The sequence below is a fragment of the Microtus pennsylvanicus genome, chromosome 3 (assembly GCF_037038515.1).
Source record: "Microtus pennsylvanicus isolate mMicPen1 chromosome 3, mMicPen1.hap1, whole genome shotgun sequence".
NCBI classification, from domain to species: Eukaryota; Metazoa; Chordata; class Mammalia; order Rodentia; family Cricetidae; genus Microtus; species Microtus pennsylvanicus.
The window spans coordinates 27,984,703-28,003,552 of NC_134581.1; the positions used below are offsets into that span (position 1 = coordinate 27,984,703).

Here is an 18,850-nt window from a genome sequence, read left to right on the forward strand (position 1 = left end):
TATTGAGTTCAGGTCTGCCTGGGCTACATAGTGAAATCGTGTCTCAAACCAAAACCAAAAAACAAGTCACATCCACACAGCAATTTTTATGTCACTAATATCTGGTTATGTATTTAGGAGGATGAAAAGGCAGCTGCTGAAATTTATGAGGAATTTCTTGCTGCTTTTGAAGGAAGTGATGGTAATAAAGTGAAAACATTTGTTCGAGGCGGGGTTGTTAATGCAGCTAAAGGTGAGTCCAGAGATCTAGACTGAACAAAGCTTGGATGGCGCAGCAACACATTAGTTATGGAAGACTTGAGTTTCACATTTCTTTTTCTATTAGCACCCTCTGGTGGTTAAATTAAGAAGCAAAATAAATCCCCAAATATGGAATAATGAAGAGATACTGAATGTGATTAACAGAACTGTATGAAGCAGTTAATAAAAAAAAAACATAGTGCCAAACTTTAAAAAAAAAAAAAGCAGATTATATTGCAGAAAATTTAATCTTTCATAGTTTTGCTATAAAGGATTAAACTCTGGCTGGTAGAATGGTAATAATGTAAATTTAATTTCACATTCAAATCTTAATATTAAAAACATCTTAATTTTCTTCTTAAATAAAAATAGCAAATACAAAAATTATATGAAATTAGTTTTACAACTTAGCATTTTAAATTTCAGATGAACATGAAACAGATGAAAAAAGAGGTAAAATCTATAAGCCATCTTCAAGATTTGCAGATCAAAAAAATCCTCCAAATCAGTCATCCAATGAAAGGCCACCATCTCTTCTTGTGATTGAAACGAAAAAGCCTGTAAGTAATTATTAATAATTGAGCATTCATTTTAGAAGCTGGCATTGTCATTAGTATTTTGAGTGCATTCTCTGAAAGAAAATTTTTTATGGTTTATAATAAGTCTTGGAGTAGGTGTTGAGTTTTGATGTCTAACTCTGTAACTCATGGAGATGAGAGTGGTAGATCAGGTTAGGACATGGCAATAGTACTCGTTGAACATTTGATACTGTATTCATATATTGCAAGTCAAAAATTTTGTTGTAAATGTAGGGTAATATTCTTTTAAACAGTTCTGAAGTAAGAACCTAAAATTATTAGCAACATGTACATGTTTCTTAGGATGATTTTAGAACTTCTTGGGGATTACTATCAGAGCTGATATATCTTTTAATTTCTCATTATAGAGTTTTTTATTCATTGGAAATAGGAGTTTTACAGAGGACAATAGGTTGATATATGTGGGATCAAGTCACTTGGAGCCACATTTAGTTAATTAAATATGATAGATTAAATAGTGATGTAATTGATTTTTTTTTTCTTGAGTGGTTGTTAAGATAGCACTGGAAGCAATTAAAATGTAACAGCTTTATTGCTATGTAATTCACACGCCTTAAAATTTGCTTCAAATTTATGTAATTAGGTGGACTCTTAGTATATTCACAGTTTTTCAAAAATTGCTTTTTTGCAATTCTAGAAGATTTTTATCACTGCCAAAAGAAACCATAAATTTGTTTAATCTTCTTTGTTTCAACTATAACTTATCATATTCTTCATAGCCACTGAAGAAAGGGGAGAAAGAAAAGAAAAAAAGCAATTTGGAACTTTTCAAAGAAGAACTAAAACAGTAAGTTTTATATGGAGAATTCTCTATGATAGCCATACTGGACTGATAATTCGAGATGTCGGTATGTATACTAGTTATTATCAGCTGGCTTGCGAGTGAGCTTACTCTATCAACAATAGATGATAACATGTGCTTGAGAGTCAACTAGCATTTGGTCAGTGTCCATTGCTGCTTGTAATATGTAGATTTAATGCAGTTGGTTTATTTCTTATCTGGAATCCTAGTTATTCACTAGGGTGGAGGTCATCAAATCTATTAAGAGCAAAACTGTAAGCAGTAGTTTCATGTTGAATTTTCTTTTCACCCCAAAAGAGGCATTATTGTTCAGTGTGGACTTGTAGATATGTACTTGTTCCTGTCTTGCAATTTGATGTGCTCACTAGTCTTGGTTTATAATTACTGGTAATGCAAATACATTCAATTATTTGAAGATGTTACTTAGATAAGCTCTCTTACCAAATATGAATGTGGCTTACTCTAAGTTGACTATAAATATTTTCAACAGAATTCAGGAAGAACGTGATGAGAGACATAAAACAAAGGGCAGGTTAAGTCGATTTGAGCCTCCTCAGTCAGATTCTGATGGTCAGCGGCGTTCTAGTAAGTGATGTTTATTTTAATATACATATTTATGATTTATTATCTTAAAAACTAAGAGTTGTGTTTTTTTTTCTTTCAGTGGATGTGCCTTCAAGAAGAAATCGATCATCTGGTGGTAATACAGTTTTTTGCTTTTTTACTTAATAGAAATTGTTTCAGCTTTGTATTTCACAGGGTATAATTTTTTTCTCCCTTGTTTTAGTTCTTGATGATTATGCACCTGGCTCACATGATGTAGGAGATCCAAGTACTACTAATTTATACCTTGGAAACATTAATCCACAGGTAAAATAAGTAAAATAAAGCCAGTGTTGGCTTATGTTTATTTTTATTGTTAGTTAGGAAACTAAAATTTAGGTTGTGAAGCTGATAAAGCTGGAATTATTATTTAATAATTGTTTTGTAAACTTGGGACTTACTGGTTAGATCCAAATTGTTTCCTGTACATTCTTGAAGACATGTCTTCCCTTTTAGTAACTAGACAGTGTTCTTTGAGGGCCTTTTCGAATGTATAGATTGCTTTCTTATGGAGCTCTGTTTCTTTTCCTCCTTGTGCTTTTCCCTTTTTGCATTGTTTTCCTGCTTTAACTGGAGCTTGGGCTCTTCCTGTTTCCCACCTCCCCTCTGCAGCATGATACCACACTGGCTTCAATGTTTTAATTTCTCTGCTTCAGTTTGGTTAGTATGTTTTGGAGAATATGGTAGGTTAGATGAAATATTTTTGTTGAAAAAAAAAATTATACTTTTGACCCTGCTGTGTATGTACTGTTTTCTGATTCTGTTCTTGATCACCCTGGTAGATGGGTACTAGAGACAGGAAAGCTGTGCACTCTGGTTTTCCTTCCATTATCGACAGGTGCACTCCACACTCTTGCTTGAAATGCTGCTCAATTAATTTATAGATATAAACTGCTGCCAAATAGATTTGTAGATTCCAAGATCTTTAAACAAGAAGAGAATTCAGACATGACTTTGGTTTCAGTAGCTCTAAGACCCTAAACCCTAGCTACTTATTTAAATAAAATAGAAGACTTTATAATAAATATGAAAATAATGCAGATGCTGTGGTAGGACAGGGTTTCACCTGTTTTGAGTTTCTAGAATTTTAATGTAATACTGTAGCATTAATATGTTGCCTTTTACTTTGTAAAAATGATTTTGCTTTCTGAACTGCATAGAATTTTTGCCCCTCCCTTCCTTTGTGTTACATAACCAAACGCTTTCATCTTTTAATAGATGAATGAAGAAATGCTGTGCCAAGAATTTGGAAGATTTGGACCATTAGCTAGTGTAAAAATTATGTGGCCTAGAACTGATGAAGAAAGAGCAAGAGAAAGAAATTGTGGCTTTGTGGCTTTTATGAATAGAAGAGATGCTGAAAGAGCTCTAAAAAATTTAAATGGTAAAGTTCTGTGGTCCATCTATAGAATTTAGATATTTCTTTGGTGTAGATTATTCACAAAAATTATACTTCAAATTTATATCAAATTTGAAAGCTTATTAAGGAAATTTAAGTTACCAGAAATGCTTTCTTTTCTGGAGGTTTGTCAAAGTAACTTTTTTCTTTTGTAGGGAAAATGATTATGTCTTTTGAAATGAAGTTAGGTTGGGGTAAAGCTGTACCTATTCCCCCGCATCCAATATACATTCCGCCTTCTATGATGGAACACACACTTCCCCCACCTCCATCCGGACTGCCTTTTAATGCGCAGCCTAGAGAGCGATTAAAAAACCCCAATGCGCCCATGTTACCACCACCTAAAAACAAGGAGGATTTCGAGAAGGTAATTTAAAAATGTACATAGAGCTGCATCTAATATGTAAATACTAAATCTGTGGTAGTATTTCTTTTCAACAATTTTATAGAATTATGTGTGTTACTCTGGCAACTCATAAAGAAATAAGTAGATATGTTCCCTGCCTTAGTCCATGGAAACCCTATATTGAATCATTAGGTCATATTTTTATTTGTGGCTACCATTCCCTTTTGACCACTCAGTAAGCCCCTTCCCAATCCAGTGTTGTATTCAGGTTTGGTTGAATTCAGTGTTTGAATTTTCTTTGTTCTAAGAACATTCTAGTTTTTATTTGGTTAAGAGATTTTTTAATTAGAAGAAAAAACACCTAAATAGTTAAATTGCTTAGATGGCAGCAAACTAACTTAGCTTTCAAGTTTTTGAGGTAGTAGACTATATAACGTATATGGTATTTCAGAAATAGTTAACTAATCTAGTAAAAGCAAAGGGTGAGTATTTTTCTTTATTAAGCATAAAACCAACTTAATTTCAAGTTGTAGGAATTTGTTGGTTCTGTTACCACAGGGCTACTTTTAAAGGCTTGGGAACAAAGTAGCAAACTGTATGGTCAGAGGCAAACAGTTAATTATTTCACAAATTAAAATCTTTATCTGATAATTCTCAGTGTAGTACCTATTCAGTGCATTGATGTGCATTCTGGCAGGAATGTTCTGATTCTTTGCGTTTGGTGAACATTAATTGTTCGCTGTGAACACATCCATTTGCATTTATGTAATTGCCTAGTGTATAATTACTTCCGATGCAGTGATAGCCTGCAGAACTTGTGATTAGATGTGTAGTGTTTTCAATGCATTATGTATATTTTTGCTTGTTACTTGTTAACAATACTCACATATTCTATGTTTATTATCTGATGTGACTTCATATACAGACTCTGTCGCAAGCCATAGTCAAAGTGGTTATCCCAACAGAAAGGTACATGTTTTTCTTTATTATTACTGATCTAAATATAGACAATATCCCCTTCTGAATTGAAAAGAAATGGTGTTGAGGAAAAGGTATTGTCTTGACTGAGCAATGGTTCCTTCCCAGTGCTTTTGGGGGATACGTATAAATTAAATGAGTCTAGTACTCATTATGTCATATTTATGTCATCTTTTCTTTTGTTTTGATTGTTACCACTTTAGAGCGCTAAATAGCTTTAGAAGTTAGAATGTTTAAATAGATTAATGTGGAATTGTTGGTCTGGTAATTTAAAACTATTGTGAAGGGAAAAATAGGCATTTTAAATAAAATGTGTCTTAAATTTTAGATATTGTTACAATTTGAACCAATCTATTACTTTTCTCTTGGTTTCTGAATTATCTGCATTTAATATACAGTCTTAGCTTTAGATCTTATAGGAGGTGCAGTTGTATTTTTTTTTGTATTTGATTTGAGAAGAAATTCCAGTTGTCTTCATGGATATTAGACATATTAGGATTTTTTTAGTCATGATAACAAAGGTGTTTGGATCTTTTTCTTCCCCTTTTTTCTTTTTATAATACATTGCTAATGAAGAGCACTCATGCTGTAGGTATGCTCTTGCTCAGTCAAGCTCAGCCTTTTCCCAAACACAGGAACACAACACTGGTTGAATAATAAATGAACACAAAAGAATTCCAAATTCTCTTTGACATTGGCCTTGGTGAGCAACACCAGCTGAACTGTCTGCGGCAGCGGGGGACCAGGAAAACATCATAGGATGGATTGGGAAAGTATACAGTTTTTGACCAGACATTGGTACGATCGACTCCGATAACTGTGGTTTTATTATAACTGAGAGACTTTTTTTTTGTTGTGGTTGCTCAGAATAAGATAATTGCTGTTTAAAAATAAAATAATGCACTTTAAAATATAACATTTTTGTACTACACTGTTTTTAAAAAAAGTCATTTTTCAAATAAGAAAATTACATAATCCTTAAGGGAAGAGTATGATTACGTTTTACTCTTGATTCCAAGACAGCAACAACTAATTGTCAGATTTTGATTTTAAATAGTTATGAAATATTTTAATTTTCTTTAACTTGTAATTTTATAAAGATAGATTTTTATCAGTTACAAGCCTGTTTAAAACTACAGTGGGTTATTTTTCCACTGTTAAAATGTTCACAGGGAAAGTAATTTTTTAGCATTCAAAAATATGTCCAGTAATTTTATGTGTGACTCAGCTTATTTTAAGCAAATTTTGTATATATATTTTGCTGAAAAGTCTTGACTTACCATTAGAATGAATCATTTGGTTTTAAACTTGATAAACCATTTTTCATGTTTCTTAAACTGCTGAAGTCAAGTTGTTTTTGACTGCATTTATAGACGTCTCTGGGTCTATAATGTTTATCCACATGGTAAATTGGTCATGTATTATGATTTGCACTTAAAACTTCCCTGAGTTTTAATTTGCCTTATAGCAGTGGGGATTTTAGAACTAGTAATATCTGCATGGCCCCTTTCTAAACATTGCCAGAGACTGCGTGGTGCTGAGTTCCTTCTCAGCTGGGAGCAGTACTGCATGTCCGCACAGCAGTTAATACTTTTGTGAAGGAGAACTTTTAAGTTAAAATTACGATTTTTTTAAAGTAGTTTGAAGTTGAATTGATAGTTCTAAATGCATAATTTCCCTTTTGTAAAGATTTAAACCTCCATATAATTTTTTGACCTTTAGAACTATTTTTTTTACTATATAAAAATGTTGGTGTCCATTTGAGTAGGCTTGTTTGAAAACTGTAGAAAATATAGTCAGTATAAAAGATTATTTCACTGTCAGGTACTTTGAAGCAAAGTATTATAGAGCCCCCTCAAAAAAAAATCGGTCTTCTATAACAGTATTTATATTCTAGCAGTTTTACATGGATTTAATTGAGCCAAGAATGCCCAGAATGTAATTTATGTGTGTCTTATACCAAGAGCCAATATCCTTTTGCTCTTCCCAGTTGTACTTGCCAGCTTTGTACTTAGGGACCGGTGACAAGAGGTCAAGAGCAGCTTATGGATACGAAAGCAGAGTCGTTTCTGCTGACATAGTAGTCGGTCTGAAATTAGTTTGGAATCTTTTATTAAAGATTTTATTTTCAGATTTAAAAAATAAAATTCTTCCTATGAGTGCAACCAATAAAGTGACTTAAACAGTAGCTCATATCTTTTTGGAATAAGCATTTCAGAAGTGGGCATCTCACCATGTCCCTTGTTTTGTGAGGGTAGGACTCGTGGCTTTACAATATAATTTTTTCATTGGTTGGTTCTGTGCAGGCAGAATTACACATTAGGAATTCTAAGCTAATTTTGAAATGTGCTTCAAAGGGATGTTGCCTCATTAAAGGTCAGATTTAATAAAAACTCCATCTGGTATGTGTGTACTAGAAACACAGGAATGTGGGTGGGTCTTTTATTAAATCAGTTCTTAAATTTGTTAATAGTTTTGCATTTTTATAAGTTAAAGTTATGGTTACAACATCTTAATATAATTGTGAAGTGTCTGTATTAGGACTATTTTCTTTAAAAAAAATATTGTATCCATTTTTAGATGGCTGTAACATGCGAATTGTAATTTGCTGATTTTATATATATTTGCAGCCATCCAATTAATTGTTACTTATAATTTAATTTTTTTGAATTTTGAAAATAATATTAAGTGGTATTTAGGAAATTCAGTCTATTACTATAAGGCTGTCTTGTGGCTTCCCATACTCCTTCACCTCTCCTTCCTTCCCATTCCTCTACCCATCACTGCCCCATCCCCTCTTACTGCACAAGGCCTTTAATGTGTGCTCCAGGTTACTTTTTTGTATTAAATTCTGTTAGTCAGCAGAATGATTTTTTTTTTAAACTGCACCATTATAGTAATTTAGGTCAAATGTAGTTTTATATAGGGGTATGTCTGAATCCATTTTCTTTAACTGTGTTGTTGTTGTAGGAATTTGCTCGCTCTGATACACCGAATGATAGAATTTGTTGTGCGTGAAGGGCCAATGTTTGAAGCTATGATTATGAACAGAGAAATCAACAATCCTATGTTCAGGTGTGCTTCTTTTATTATGGTTATAAATCTTTAACAAAATTTAGCATTAGCTATTTTTAAGTGGCGTTAAGTACGTACGTTCACATTATTTTACAGCATTACCATTTATCCGTTCACATCCAGACATCTTTTCACCTTCCAGAACTGAAACTCCATACTCATTAAAGAGTAACTTTCCATCTGTCTGGCCTCCCAGCCCCTCACAAACACTGTTGTTTGTATTTCTGTGAATTTGACTACTCTACATATCTCTTAGGTGTAGAATCATAACTCATTTGTCTTTTGGGACTGACTTCGGAGTACTTTGGAGGCAGATGAGAGGGAGAGTGAGATGATCTCATTCTATAGCCTAGACTGCCCTGTACTTATCTTACTTTAGTATTGAGAGTCACAGGCAAAATCAACACCCAGCTCCTTTTAAAGTCTATGTCTATATTCTATATTTTGCTAACCCTCAAATGGATATTTTAAAGCCTTTTAACTCTGTTTCTTTCTTTCTTGAAATTAAAAATATTTCCAGGTTCCAAGAATAGGCTAGTGAGACAGCTCATTGGGTTAAGGGCTTTTGCTGCCAAACTGGCAACTTGAGTTCAAAATACAAAACCCATGTGGGAAGAAAAGGGAGCAGATCCCCAAAAATTGTCCATTGACTGCTTTTTGTTCTGTGATGTGCATATATACATACACACAAACAAGCAGTGTGTGTGTGTGTGTGTGTGTGTGTGTGTGTGTCTTTCCCCCAGGAATAAAATTCTAAGACCATAAAAATTTAGCTCTTAGCATTGTCTTGGAGGAAAATAGCTTTCATTATGCGTTCCAGTGAAAGAGTCATAAGCAAGCTAGAATTGGGCAAAGTAGTTTGAAAGGAAATTTGTCATTTGAATTACTTGACTTAAGACATTGATTTTATACTATATTAAATAGGGTAAAAGCTTTTCAAGTTACATGCTGAGAAAACCTCTCTAGTACTTGAGAATATTCTCTGACCTGTGTTTAATAATGCCAGTTATGGCGTGTTGGTCCACACATTTAATCCTAGCTCTTTGGAGCCAAAGGGAGCCAGATATCTGTGAATCGGAGGGTAGCTTGTTGGTATATATAGTGAGTTCCAGGACAGCCATGGCTACATAAAGAGATCCTGTCTGAAATAGCCAAACAAAAAAAAATTTTTTTAATTATAAAAACAGTCATTCTGAGTGTTCATATTAGTTTCTAAGGCAGTCTGGGACGGGGAAGGTGAATATTATGGAAGATAAAAGGACCCCTTCCCTAGCTCCATGCCCCAGGGACTCTGCTTTTGGTCTTTAGAAGTAAGAGGGCAAATAATATTTCTCATTTGTTTTATTTAATTGATAATTGCCCTCCCTCCCTCCCTCCCTCCCTCCCTCCCTCCCTCCCTCCCTCTCAGGCTTACAAGTAGCTGGTTTTATGTAGACACTAAAGTAGATAGCACCCTCCTAAAGAATAAGGTATTTATTGTTTTGTTTGTCCTGTTTAGGTTCTTATTTGAAAACCAGACACCAGCGCATGTTTACTACAGGTGGAAGCTTTATTCTATTCTGCAGGTAAGTAGGGTCAATTACTTTTTTGACTTGAACTCTGAGTTTTAGAGCTTTCTAATAGCTTTCTAATAATTATTAGGGAGATTCTCCAACTAAATGGCGGACAGAAGATTTTCGTATGTTCAAAAACGGATCTTTTTGGAGGCCACCACCATTAAATCCTTACCTTCATGGGATGTCAGAAGAGCAAGAGGCAGAAGCCTTTGTGGAGGAACCTAGTAAAAAGGGAGCACTCAAGGAAGAGTAAGAGCTTTTCTGTTTTGTGTTCAGGAAAGTTGCTCTATTGGTCGCTGTCTTTAGTTGTCTTGCTGTAGCTCTTTCAGCCATGTGATAAAATGGTGTTTTCACTTGCCAGTGTTAAATAGTAACATGTTTTATGATTTTAGACATCTTGGAGAAAGACAATGGTAAATAATAAGAGTGTATCCTGTTGACCTTGACCACTTCCTTAGGAAACTAGTGATCATCTCTTAAACATAGTTGAGCTCTTTCTTTAGCATTGCAATACTTAATGTTCTTATAGAAATTACCTAGACACTAAATTACTAGAGAATTTTTGCCAGAGTGCAACATAAAAGAAGAAAAATGACTATGTAGTGGGGTCAGGCATTACTACTTCTATAGTTTTATATAGAACTATGGAAATACTACTAATAGTGTGTAGTAGTTCTGAGATGGCAGGTAGGAAAACATTATTAGTGTCCACTGGGAGAGGTGGGTCACCTAAAAAGAGCACTTGTTGCTCTTGCTGAGGAACTGGGTTCAGATCCCAGCATCTAGATGATGGCCAACAACCATCTATATATCTTCAATTCTAGGGTCAAATGTCTTCTTCTGGCCTCTCCACAGACCAGATATGCATGTTGTGTATGTATATACATACATGGAGGTACAACACTCAAGCATATAAGATAAAAATTAAATCTTACAAAAAAAGTTAGTGCTCATTCTGAGCTGTTATAATGAGTTAACTACATTTTAAAAGACAGACACGTTAAGTGTTAGAAGTTTTTCATACCTCATGGAAAACGTTGGCTAAAAGATTTTAGTGTGTAATATTACATACTTGATGCACAGTGTGGAAGACTTAATATTTAATACAAATAAGGGTATTTGCTCACATTGGAATCTTACAGTTGTTGAGTGTATTTGTTCCTTTAGGTTTATGGTCATTACATTAGCTATAGATCTAGTCCTTAGTCTAAATATAGCTATCTTCTTGTTTTGTAAACGAAGGTTAAAGTTTTTATTACATTTACTTATTTGTGTGTGTGTGTGTGTGTACTTGTGGCATGCATGTGGAGGTTAGGTAGGGGACAACTTGCAGGACTCTCCTTTCACTGTGGGTCCTAGGGATGAAACAGGTTATCAGGCTTGGAGGCAAGTGCCTTTACCTACTTTGCCATCTTGCCTTCCAAATAAAGTTTTTTTGAAACACAATGGTGCTTGTTTCTTTACATGTATGTAAGGTTGCCTTGGAATAATAGCAGTAGAGGAAGTGTGTTTCAGAGACCATGTGGACTGCAGGACCTAAAATATTGTTTCCCTTACAGAAAAGGCTAGTCCTACTTAGTTCCTTGTAGAAGTGCTAAAGTAATAGTTCTTCCAAAGGAAGGCTATGGAGAACTTGAACAGTTTCTATTTTAATGGGGGGTAGTAAGAGTAGAATACTTTTGGAGACTTTAAATGATCATAATTTGAAATTTACATACTTTAAGTTTTTAAAAAGTCATAAAATATGTTGTTAATTTTAGAAAAAATATTCTGCTCTATGTATAAGTTCTTTAAAAAAAGTGTAGATGGGTGGTGGTGTCTTTAAAACCATTTTATCTGAGTTTTTGTGAGGTGAACATGGTAACTGGTATATAGTAGAGGAACACTCAGAGACTTCACCTAGTCTGAGCAGTGGTTATTGGAACATTTGGAATGTTATGTTTAATAATTATAAGTGAAAAACTTATATTCAGGCAGCGGGATAAATTAGAAGAAATCTTGCGAGGATTAACTCCAAGAAAAAATGATATTGGAGATGCCATGGTTTTCTGTCTTAATAATGCTGAAGCTGCTGAAGAAATAGTGGATTGCATTACTGAGTCCTTGTCCATCTTAAAGACACCTCTTCCCAAGAAGGTATTGGAATGGCTTCTCTTTCTGAACATTAGTTAATGGGGGGAATAGTTGACTTTTTTTTTCTTGGAATAAGCTTATTTTTACATGAAGAGCTTGACTGATGAATTATTTTCTATATATTCTTTTGGCTGATAAACTGGTTGAAATGTAAGTAAATCAATAGGGTTGTATTCCTGCGAAAATTGTGTTTGTAATGACGGATCTCATATAGTAATAATTAGTATTTACTATTAAATTATACCTAAACTTAGCCTCTGTCACTGTTTCAAGGAATGAGTGTACAATTTTTAAAAGAAATTTTTTTAGGTATGCTGTTGGCTAATGTTTTCCTTTTGTCTCATTTTGTATTACAGATTGCCAGGTTATATTTGGTTTCTGATGTTTTGTACAACTCTTCAGCCAAAGTTGCCAATGCTTCATATTATAGGAAATTGTAAGTATAAGATACGAGCTGAAACTCTTGAGATTATGGATTTGAGGATGAGGAGATCAAAAAGGAGGGTTGTTCTGTTAGTATTCTTTATTTTAGGGGTCATTGAGATGGCTCAGCGGGTTAAAAATGCTTGCCATACAAACCTGATAACTAAGTTTGAACGAAAGAAATGACTCCACAGTTTTCTCCTGACCCTGATTTTAACTCTCACACAATAATAATAATGATGATGATAATAGCAATAATAATAAATACAATTTAAAAGAAATTTAGTAGAATTTTTAAAGAAATAGACTTATGCTTATTGAAATAAACCAGTGTAAACTAAATTAGTTGTTTTGAAAACTTTTTCAGTTTTTCTTTTTAATGACATTTATTTGTGTTTACGTATGTGTGAACATGAAACATGACCTATAAGCAGAGGTTAGAGAACAACTTGGAGTTGATTCTCTCCTTCCACCACATACATGGGTCCAGGGATTGAACTCAAGTTGTCCTCCTTGACAGCAATGTTTTTATCTACTGAGCCATGTGGCTTACTCTTGTTTGATTTTTTTTTTTTAAATGAAATGGGGTCTCACTCTCACCCAGATTGCTTAGAGTTTACTCTGTAGCCTTAAACTTAAGTCTAAAACTTGACCTTAAACTTGTGGCAATCCTCTTGCCCTAACCTTCCAGGTGCTGAGATTATAATATGAACCGCCATGCATTTTATTTGTGTTTATTAAATAGTCAGGCTCGGGGAAAGGAATTGACTCTAAAAGGAAATTCAAAATTGTGGCCCAGGCTGGGAATTGTAACTCAGGGTTGAGTGCTTGCCTGACATGAAGAACCCCTGGGTTTGATCTCCAGCACCACTTAAAACCAGTAGTGCACACTGTGATCCTGGCAGTCCAGAGGCAGAGGCAGGAGGATCCGCAGCTCTCAAGGTCATCCTAACTAAGCTATATAGTCAGGAAGAAACTGGTGACTGATTTGCATTTTAGTCTCTTTAGCTCTTTGAAGTCTCTCAGACTCCCCTCTTTCTCTTTAACCCCATACCTTGTCCATAACACTATTTATTGATAAAAACATATTTTATAATCTATCCAGAAGCTGACTGACACCACTTTCTTGGCTGCTGGCCTGTGTTCCCATTGTCTCATCTGAATTACAGCAGTAGTCTCCTAACTGGTTTTTCTTCTATCCCCCCCTGCTCTGTTCTCTGTCCAGGTGATCCTTTGAAACCACAAGTCATGACCTAGGGATGGGTGCAGTGCAGTTTGTAGAGTGCTTCCTGGTGTGCCCCAAACTCTTGGGTTTGGTCCTTAACACTGTATAAAATCAGATGAGGTGGTATGTGTCTAGCACTTGGAATGTTGAGGTGGGAGGATAAGTTCAGGGTTATCCTTGGCTACATAGCAAGTCCTAGGTTAGCCTATACTGGGTATATATGCATGTGTGTCTGTAAGTACTTGTGCAGGTGAGAGAAGGAGAATGGGATGAAGAAAAGAGCCCAGTTTTTAATTCTGCTAATACTTTTTTTCCTTCTATACATCACTTACCTTTTAAGTTTGCTATTATATGACACAAAAGAGGAGAGACAGATGGCTAAATTCATCCTAAATATAAAATTGCTTGCTAAAGGACACTGGGTATTTTACATTTCTTAATTTGCTTTATCCCTAAGACCAGGAGAGGTTTTCATTGGCTAGCAGGCTGAAGAGAATGTGAGTTTTTAAACAAATTCTATTTTAAAGAATGTATTGTTTGAATTTCAGTTTTGAAACAAAGCTATGTCAGATATTTTCAGACCTCAATGCTACTTATCGTACAATTCAAGGCCATTTACAATCTGAAAATTTTAAGGTATGTATATTTTATTGTTTTTGCCCTGGTGTGTTATAGAGGAGGAGGGCATTAGAGGGCTATAAAAGAATGTAAGACAAATATAATATTTAAGACTTGGTCTTTTTGAAATTATGCTTCAAAGTTCTTTAAAATATTGTATTGTCAGACAGTTTTTAGTTTTAATTATTTAAATATTCTTAGTTTAAATTTTTCTTTAATGATTTATTAGTTTTAATTATGTGTATGTGTCTCTGTGTGGATATGTATACATGTGTGCAGGTGCATATCCAGGTCAGAGGTATAGGATCCCCTGGAGTCAGAGTTACAGGGAATTGTGAACCAACTGATGTAGGTGCTGGGAGCTGAACTCAGGTCCTCAAGTCTTATTTAAATATTTTTAATACTGATTTTTTTCCTCCTCACAGAACATATTCAGAAGACCATGTGTTTTATAATGGTATATATAAATTGTCTGGATTAGGAACATGCATTTTGGTTATTCATGGTTGTGTAGAAAGTATCTTCAGGGCATTGATAGCTTCAATATAGCAGATGGTTGTGATATGTGGCCTCACCTACTGTGGCATGGGGCCTGGAGGTGCCACTTGGCCCTGTGTCTGCTGCGGTACCATGCTAGAGCTGGGATGAGGATCTGGAACAGCATGGAAGGCAGCAGCCAACCACTTCTTCCAGAATCTCAGGGTAGCCTGAAGCATTGGCCTGTATTCCCTCCTCCATAAAATAAGAAAACTGATTAGATTTATTGGCCACCTACCACAAATTGTCACCAGATCAGAAAGCCCCTTCTGTACCCTAGTGTGAAGTGTGTCATTTTGAAAGCAGAGTGCCATCTGAGACCCAGTTCCTCACAGCTGTGTCTGGGTGCAGACCTTGGTAGAAATAGAGTGGACACCACTGGTTTCCCAGTGTGCAGATGGGTGCATGACGCTAACCACATGACAGCATGACGCTGTGCAGTTGTGAGAGCACAGGTGGCTTGAGAATGTCCTTGATAATGATCTGGAAATTTGATCTTCAGAAGTTGTATGGAAGATTTAAAATTTCTTGGAGTATGAGGAGTGCTGGACACTGTTCTTATTTAAATCATGAGTACATGTTTAAGACAGACTGGGAATAATTTTCATGAGCTGCTTTGAAGGGGAAAAAACCTATTCCGTTTTTTTTTTCTTTTTAAAATAACCTCTTAAAAGAAAAATCAATAGCCTTAACTTTAAGCTGTAGACCAATCTTAGGAGAAGGCCAGCCAAAGCTCCTCCCACCCAAGGCAGTAATTGAATAAATGAATATACTGTTGTGGGAAGAAGACTTTGTTGAGAAATTTCTTTAGTATGGGAAGCTGTCCCATGACCCCGTTATATAGATATTGGTCTTAGTTAAGGTTTTATTGCTGTGAAGAAGTACCATGATCATAGCAACTCTTAGAAAGGAAATTATTTAATTCGTCCTGGCTTATAGTTTCAGAGGTTTAGTCCATTATCATCTGGAAGCATGGTGGCTTGCAGGCAGAAGAAAGAGCTGAAGAAGGAGCTGAGAGTTTTGTGTCTTGATGTGCAGGCAGCTGAAGGAGACTTTGTGTTACATTGGACATAACTTGAGCATAGAAGGCCTCAAAGCCTGCCCCCATAGTGATACACTTTCTCCAAAAGGCCATAATGCCACTTCCTGTGTGCCAAGCATTCAAGCACATGAGTCTTATGGGAGCTTTACCTATTTAAATCACTACAATATTCAAATAGATCCATTAAATTTTTTTGTCTCATATTTTGATTATAAGTTATACTTCTTAGAAAAGTATAGGAAATGTATAAAGAAAAGTGTTAAACAAGACATCTTTGGGTCAGATGCGTTCAGGGTCAAGCTTGATTGCTTTGGTTTCTAGTTATCAGAAGGCACTGTGAGATTGCTTTTTAGAATGTGGCTCACATTCACTACAGACAATGTAAGATTTGGCCTTAATTAAAAGACAAGTGGTGCCTCCCCCACCCCCAAGTATTTTTAGGTCTTTATTCTTAGAAGATAGTGTTGCTTTAAAAAGCTTGGAAATGACATATATAATTATTTTTTTAATTTGAAGAAAAATGATCTAGCAACTTAAAGGAAAATTCATCAAATCACATTGGTTATCCTCATTTGAAACATACTACCTCAACTGTCATTGACTGTCTGTTTTCTGTTTATTTAGCAACGGGTAATGACTTGCTTCAGAGCATGGGAAGATTGGGCAATCTACCCAGAGCCATTTTTGATCAAACTTCAAAATATTTTCTTAGGACTTGTAAATATCATTGAAGAAAAGGAAACAGAGGTAGGTATTCTGTACTTAAAAATTGTTCTTGGGAGAGAGAGGTATATACATATATAACATTTCTTTGTGAAAAGTGCCTCTGTTTACCATTAAGTAACCCAGGAGTCAATGTGAGATATGACAGGGATATTCCGTTCATTGTTGTGTTCTTATGTGATGGTGGCTGTTTTTTTTTTTCTAGCACAAAAAGATCTGTGATATATTAGTAGAATATAGATAATACACAGAAGCCCCTCAACTTACAAGGGGTTCTTCATAATCTAAATAAATTTCATTAAGTTAAAGATACATTGAATTCTTCTACCTATATGACTGAACCTGACCACTTAACCTAGCCTACTTTGAATATCTCATAGAGCTTAAATTAGCTATAGCTAGGCTAAAATGATCTAACAGGAAACCCAGTTTAAAAGAAAGTATTTAGTATCTCATTTAACTTACTGAAGACCTGTATTTAAAAATGAAACACTGTAGATAGATATTGTTTGTCCACATGATCAGATGGTTGACTGGTACCCATAACTAAGTACCACTGCCCAACATCACACTGTATCACTACCCTAAGAAAAGATCAAAATTTGAAGTACAGTTACTACTGAATGTGTATTGTGTTTCACTGTTGCAAGCTTTTAAAAAGTGTAAGTCAAGCCATCAAGAGTTGGGGATTATCTCTGTATAAAAACTTCTAAAGTTAGCTTAATAAGTAAACATATATCATGCAGCCTGATGGTACCAAATTGTGTTCATCATTCTCTTGCTTTTTCCCTCCTAAATGGTTTATAAATCTTTCATCTTCATTTCTGGTAGTAACACATGAATCTCTGTTGGGGAGTTGAGGTCATTCATGTTTAAGGTTATTATTGAGAAAGGTTTCCTAATTGTTATAATCCTAATTGTTCTTTGTTTTGTTCTGTTTTATTGTTCTTGAGTTTTTCCCGTTAGGAGCAGGGTTTGCTGGTTTATCAGGTTAGATATGAATTCTTTCCTATCTTTTCTTTGTTTATTCATCCTTTCCTGAAATTTTTTTCATTCCTGGTGCTTGTGATTGAGACTGTCTTCTTTTTGTATATAGTATTTAAATATCTTTTGCAGTGCTAGTTTGGTGCTTGTGAACTGCCTTAGTTTATGCTTGTCTTGAAATGTTCTTATTTCTCAGTGTTTAAAAGACAGATTTGCTGTTTTAAAAGACATCTAGATATAGCATGGTTGGCAGTTATTTACTTTCAGAACTTGATTTATATCATTCACTGCTCTCCTACTTTGGGGTTGCTGAGAGATATTACTCTGATGCTTCTGCCTTTGTGGGTTAGTTGACACGTTCCCCTTACCTATTGTTACTTTACTTTGTATTTTATTGTCTTGACCATGTTGGGGTTCCAAGAACCTTTTGTGTTTCAAAATTTCTGGATTTGTGAAATTTGCTGCTCCTAAATTTCACTGAATCCATTAATCCCTTGTATTTTTAGTGCTTATCTAAATGTGTTCTATAACCCAGGGATGATTAGGTTCTACTTCTTGGCCATATCCTAGAGTTCTTGGATGTTTATGGTCTTGATCGTTTATTCATTTGTTTTCCTTATAGATATTTGAGTGCAATATTTCATCCACTTTGTCCTCCATACCTGATATTCTTTGTTTTGTTTGGTAGAGTATTGGTGATACTTCCTACTGTTTTGTTTTGCTTTAGATTTATATGCATATGGGTGTTTTGTCTGCATGTGTGCGTGTGTACCACATGCATGCCTAGTAGTGCCCATGGAGATCAGACAAAAGGATCAGATCCCCTGGAATTGAAATTGCTGATGGTTGTGAGCCACCTTGTGTGTGCTGAGAATTGAACCCAAATTTTCTTGGAAGAGCAAGTGTTCTTCACCATTGAGCCCTCTCCCCAGTCTGCCCCCCACAGCTAAAAAACAAAAAAAAACCCAACCTCCTTTTTTTTTAATTTATTTTTTTAAAAGCTTTTTAACTTTATAGTGTGAGTGGGCATGCAGTTGTCATAGCTCACGAAGAGAGGCCAGAAGCTGTCTCAACATTTGTCAGCCTCTCTTGCTCACCTTACTTTGTCCAGGGATTGAACTTGGATTGTGAAGCCTAGATGCAAGTGTCTCACTTGCCATACCGTCTTGCTGACTCACTACTGTAATTTTATTTGATTCATTGGGGTTTTCATTTCTAATTTTTTAAATCCATATTGTTAATTTTCTTAACAATTTTTCTCTCTGCTGACTCTTCTGTAGGGCCTGGTTTGTATCATTCATTAGTTTTACAAGAAAACTTTGCAAAGTTTCTTCTGACTTTTAATTTATATCAGTATTAGAGTTTCCTAGTTGAGGACTTAGGATCTTTGGGTGGTCTTTGACTTTCATCTTTTTCCTGTTGCTGTGGTGTAGCCTGTGTACCTGTAGGTTTGACTATCCTTTTGGGGTTTTGCAGTAGGGAATGTTACTGAGAAGCCGCCTTTTGAGGGCTCAGTATGCAATACCCTTTAGTGAGGTTAGTAAATTGCTTTTGACTACACTTATTT

At 35.1% G+C, this 18,850-nt stretch overlaps 1 protein-coding gene across 7 annotated transcripts in view; it reads left to right on the forward strand.

The window, feature by feature from the left end:
• Window positions 1–18,850, forward strand: part of U2surp (U2 snRNP associated SURP domain containing) — a 53,828-nt gene that overhangs the window by 18,531 nt on the left and 16,447 nt on the right. For 3 of the 7 annotated variants that reach the window (XM_075964978.1, XM_075964980.1, XM_075964982.1), the window contains 16 exons: window positions 118–232; window positions 667–800; window positions 1,559–1,626; window positions 2,132–2,226; window positions 2,306–2,341; window positions 2,429–2,511; window positions 3,463–3,628; window positions 3,799–4,010; window positions 4,915–4,958; window positions 7,938–8,042; window positions 9,541–9,607; window positions 9,684–9,847; window positions 11,572–11,734; window positions 12,088–12,167; window positions 13,928–14,015; window positions 16,201–16,323. In XM_075964978.1, coding sequence (XP_075821093.1) covers window positions 118–232; window positions 667–800; window positions 1,559–1,626; window positions 2,132–2,226; window positions 2,306–2,341; window positions 2,429–2,511; window positions 3,463–3,628; window positions 3,799–4,010; window positions 4,915–4,958; window positions 7,938–8,042; window positions 9,541–9,607; window positions 9,684–9,847; window positions 11,572–11,734; window positions 12,088–12,167; window positions 13,928–14,015; window positions 16,201–16,323 — 1,743 coding nt within the window. The remainder of the gene's footprint in view (window positions 1–117; window positions 233–666; window positions 801–1,558; window positions 1,627–2,131; window positions 2,227–2,305; window positions 2,342–2,428; window positions 2,512–3,462; window positions 3,629–3,798; window positions 4,011–4,914; window positions 4,959–7,937; window positions 8,043–9,540; window positions 9,608–9,683; window positions 9,848–11,571; window positions 11,735–12,087; window positions 12,168–13,927; window positions 14,016–16,200; window positions 16,324–18,850) is intronic. The other 4 variants (XM_075964979.1, XM_075964981.1, XM_075964984.1 and 1 more) reach the window with 3 other exon arrangements.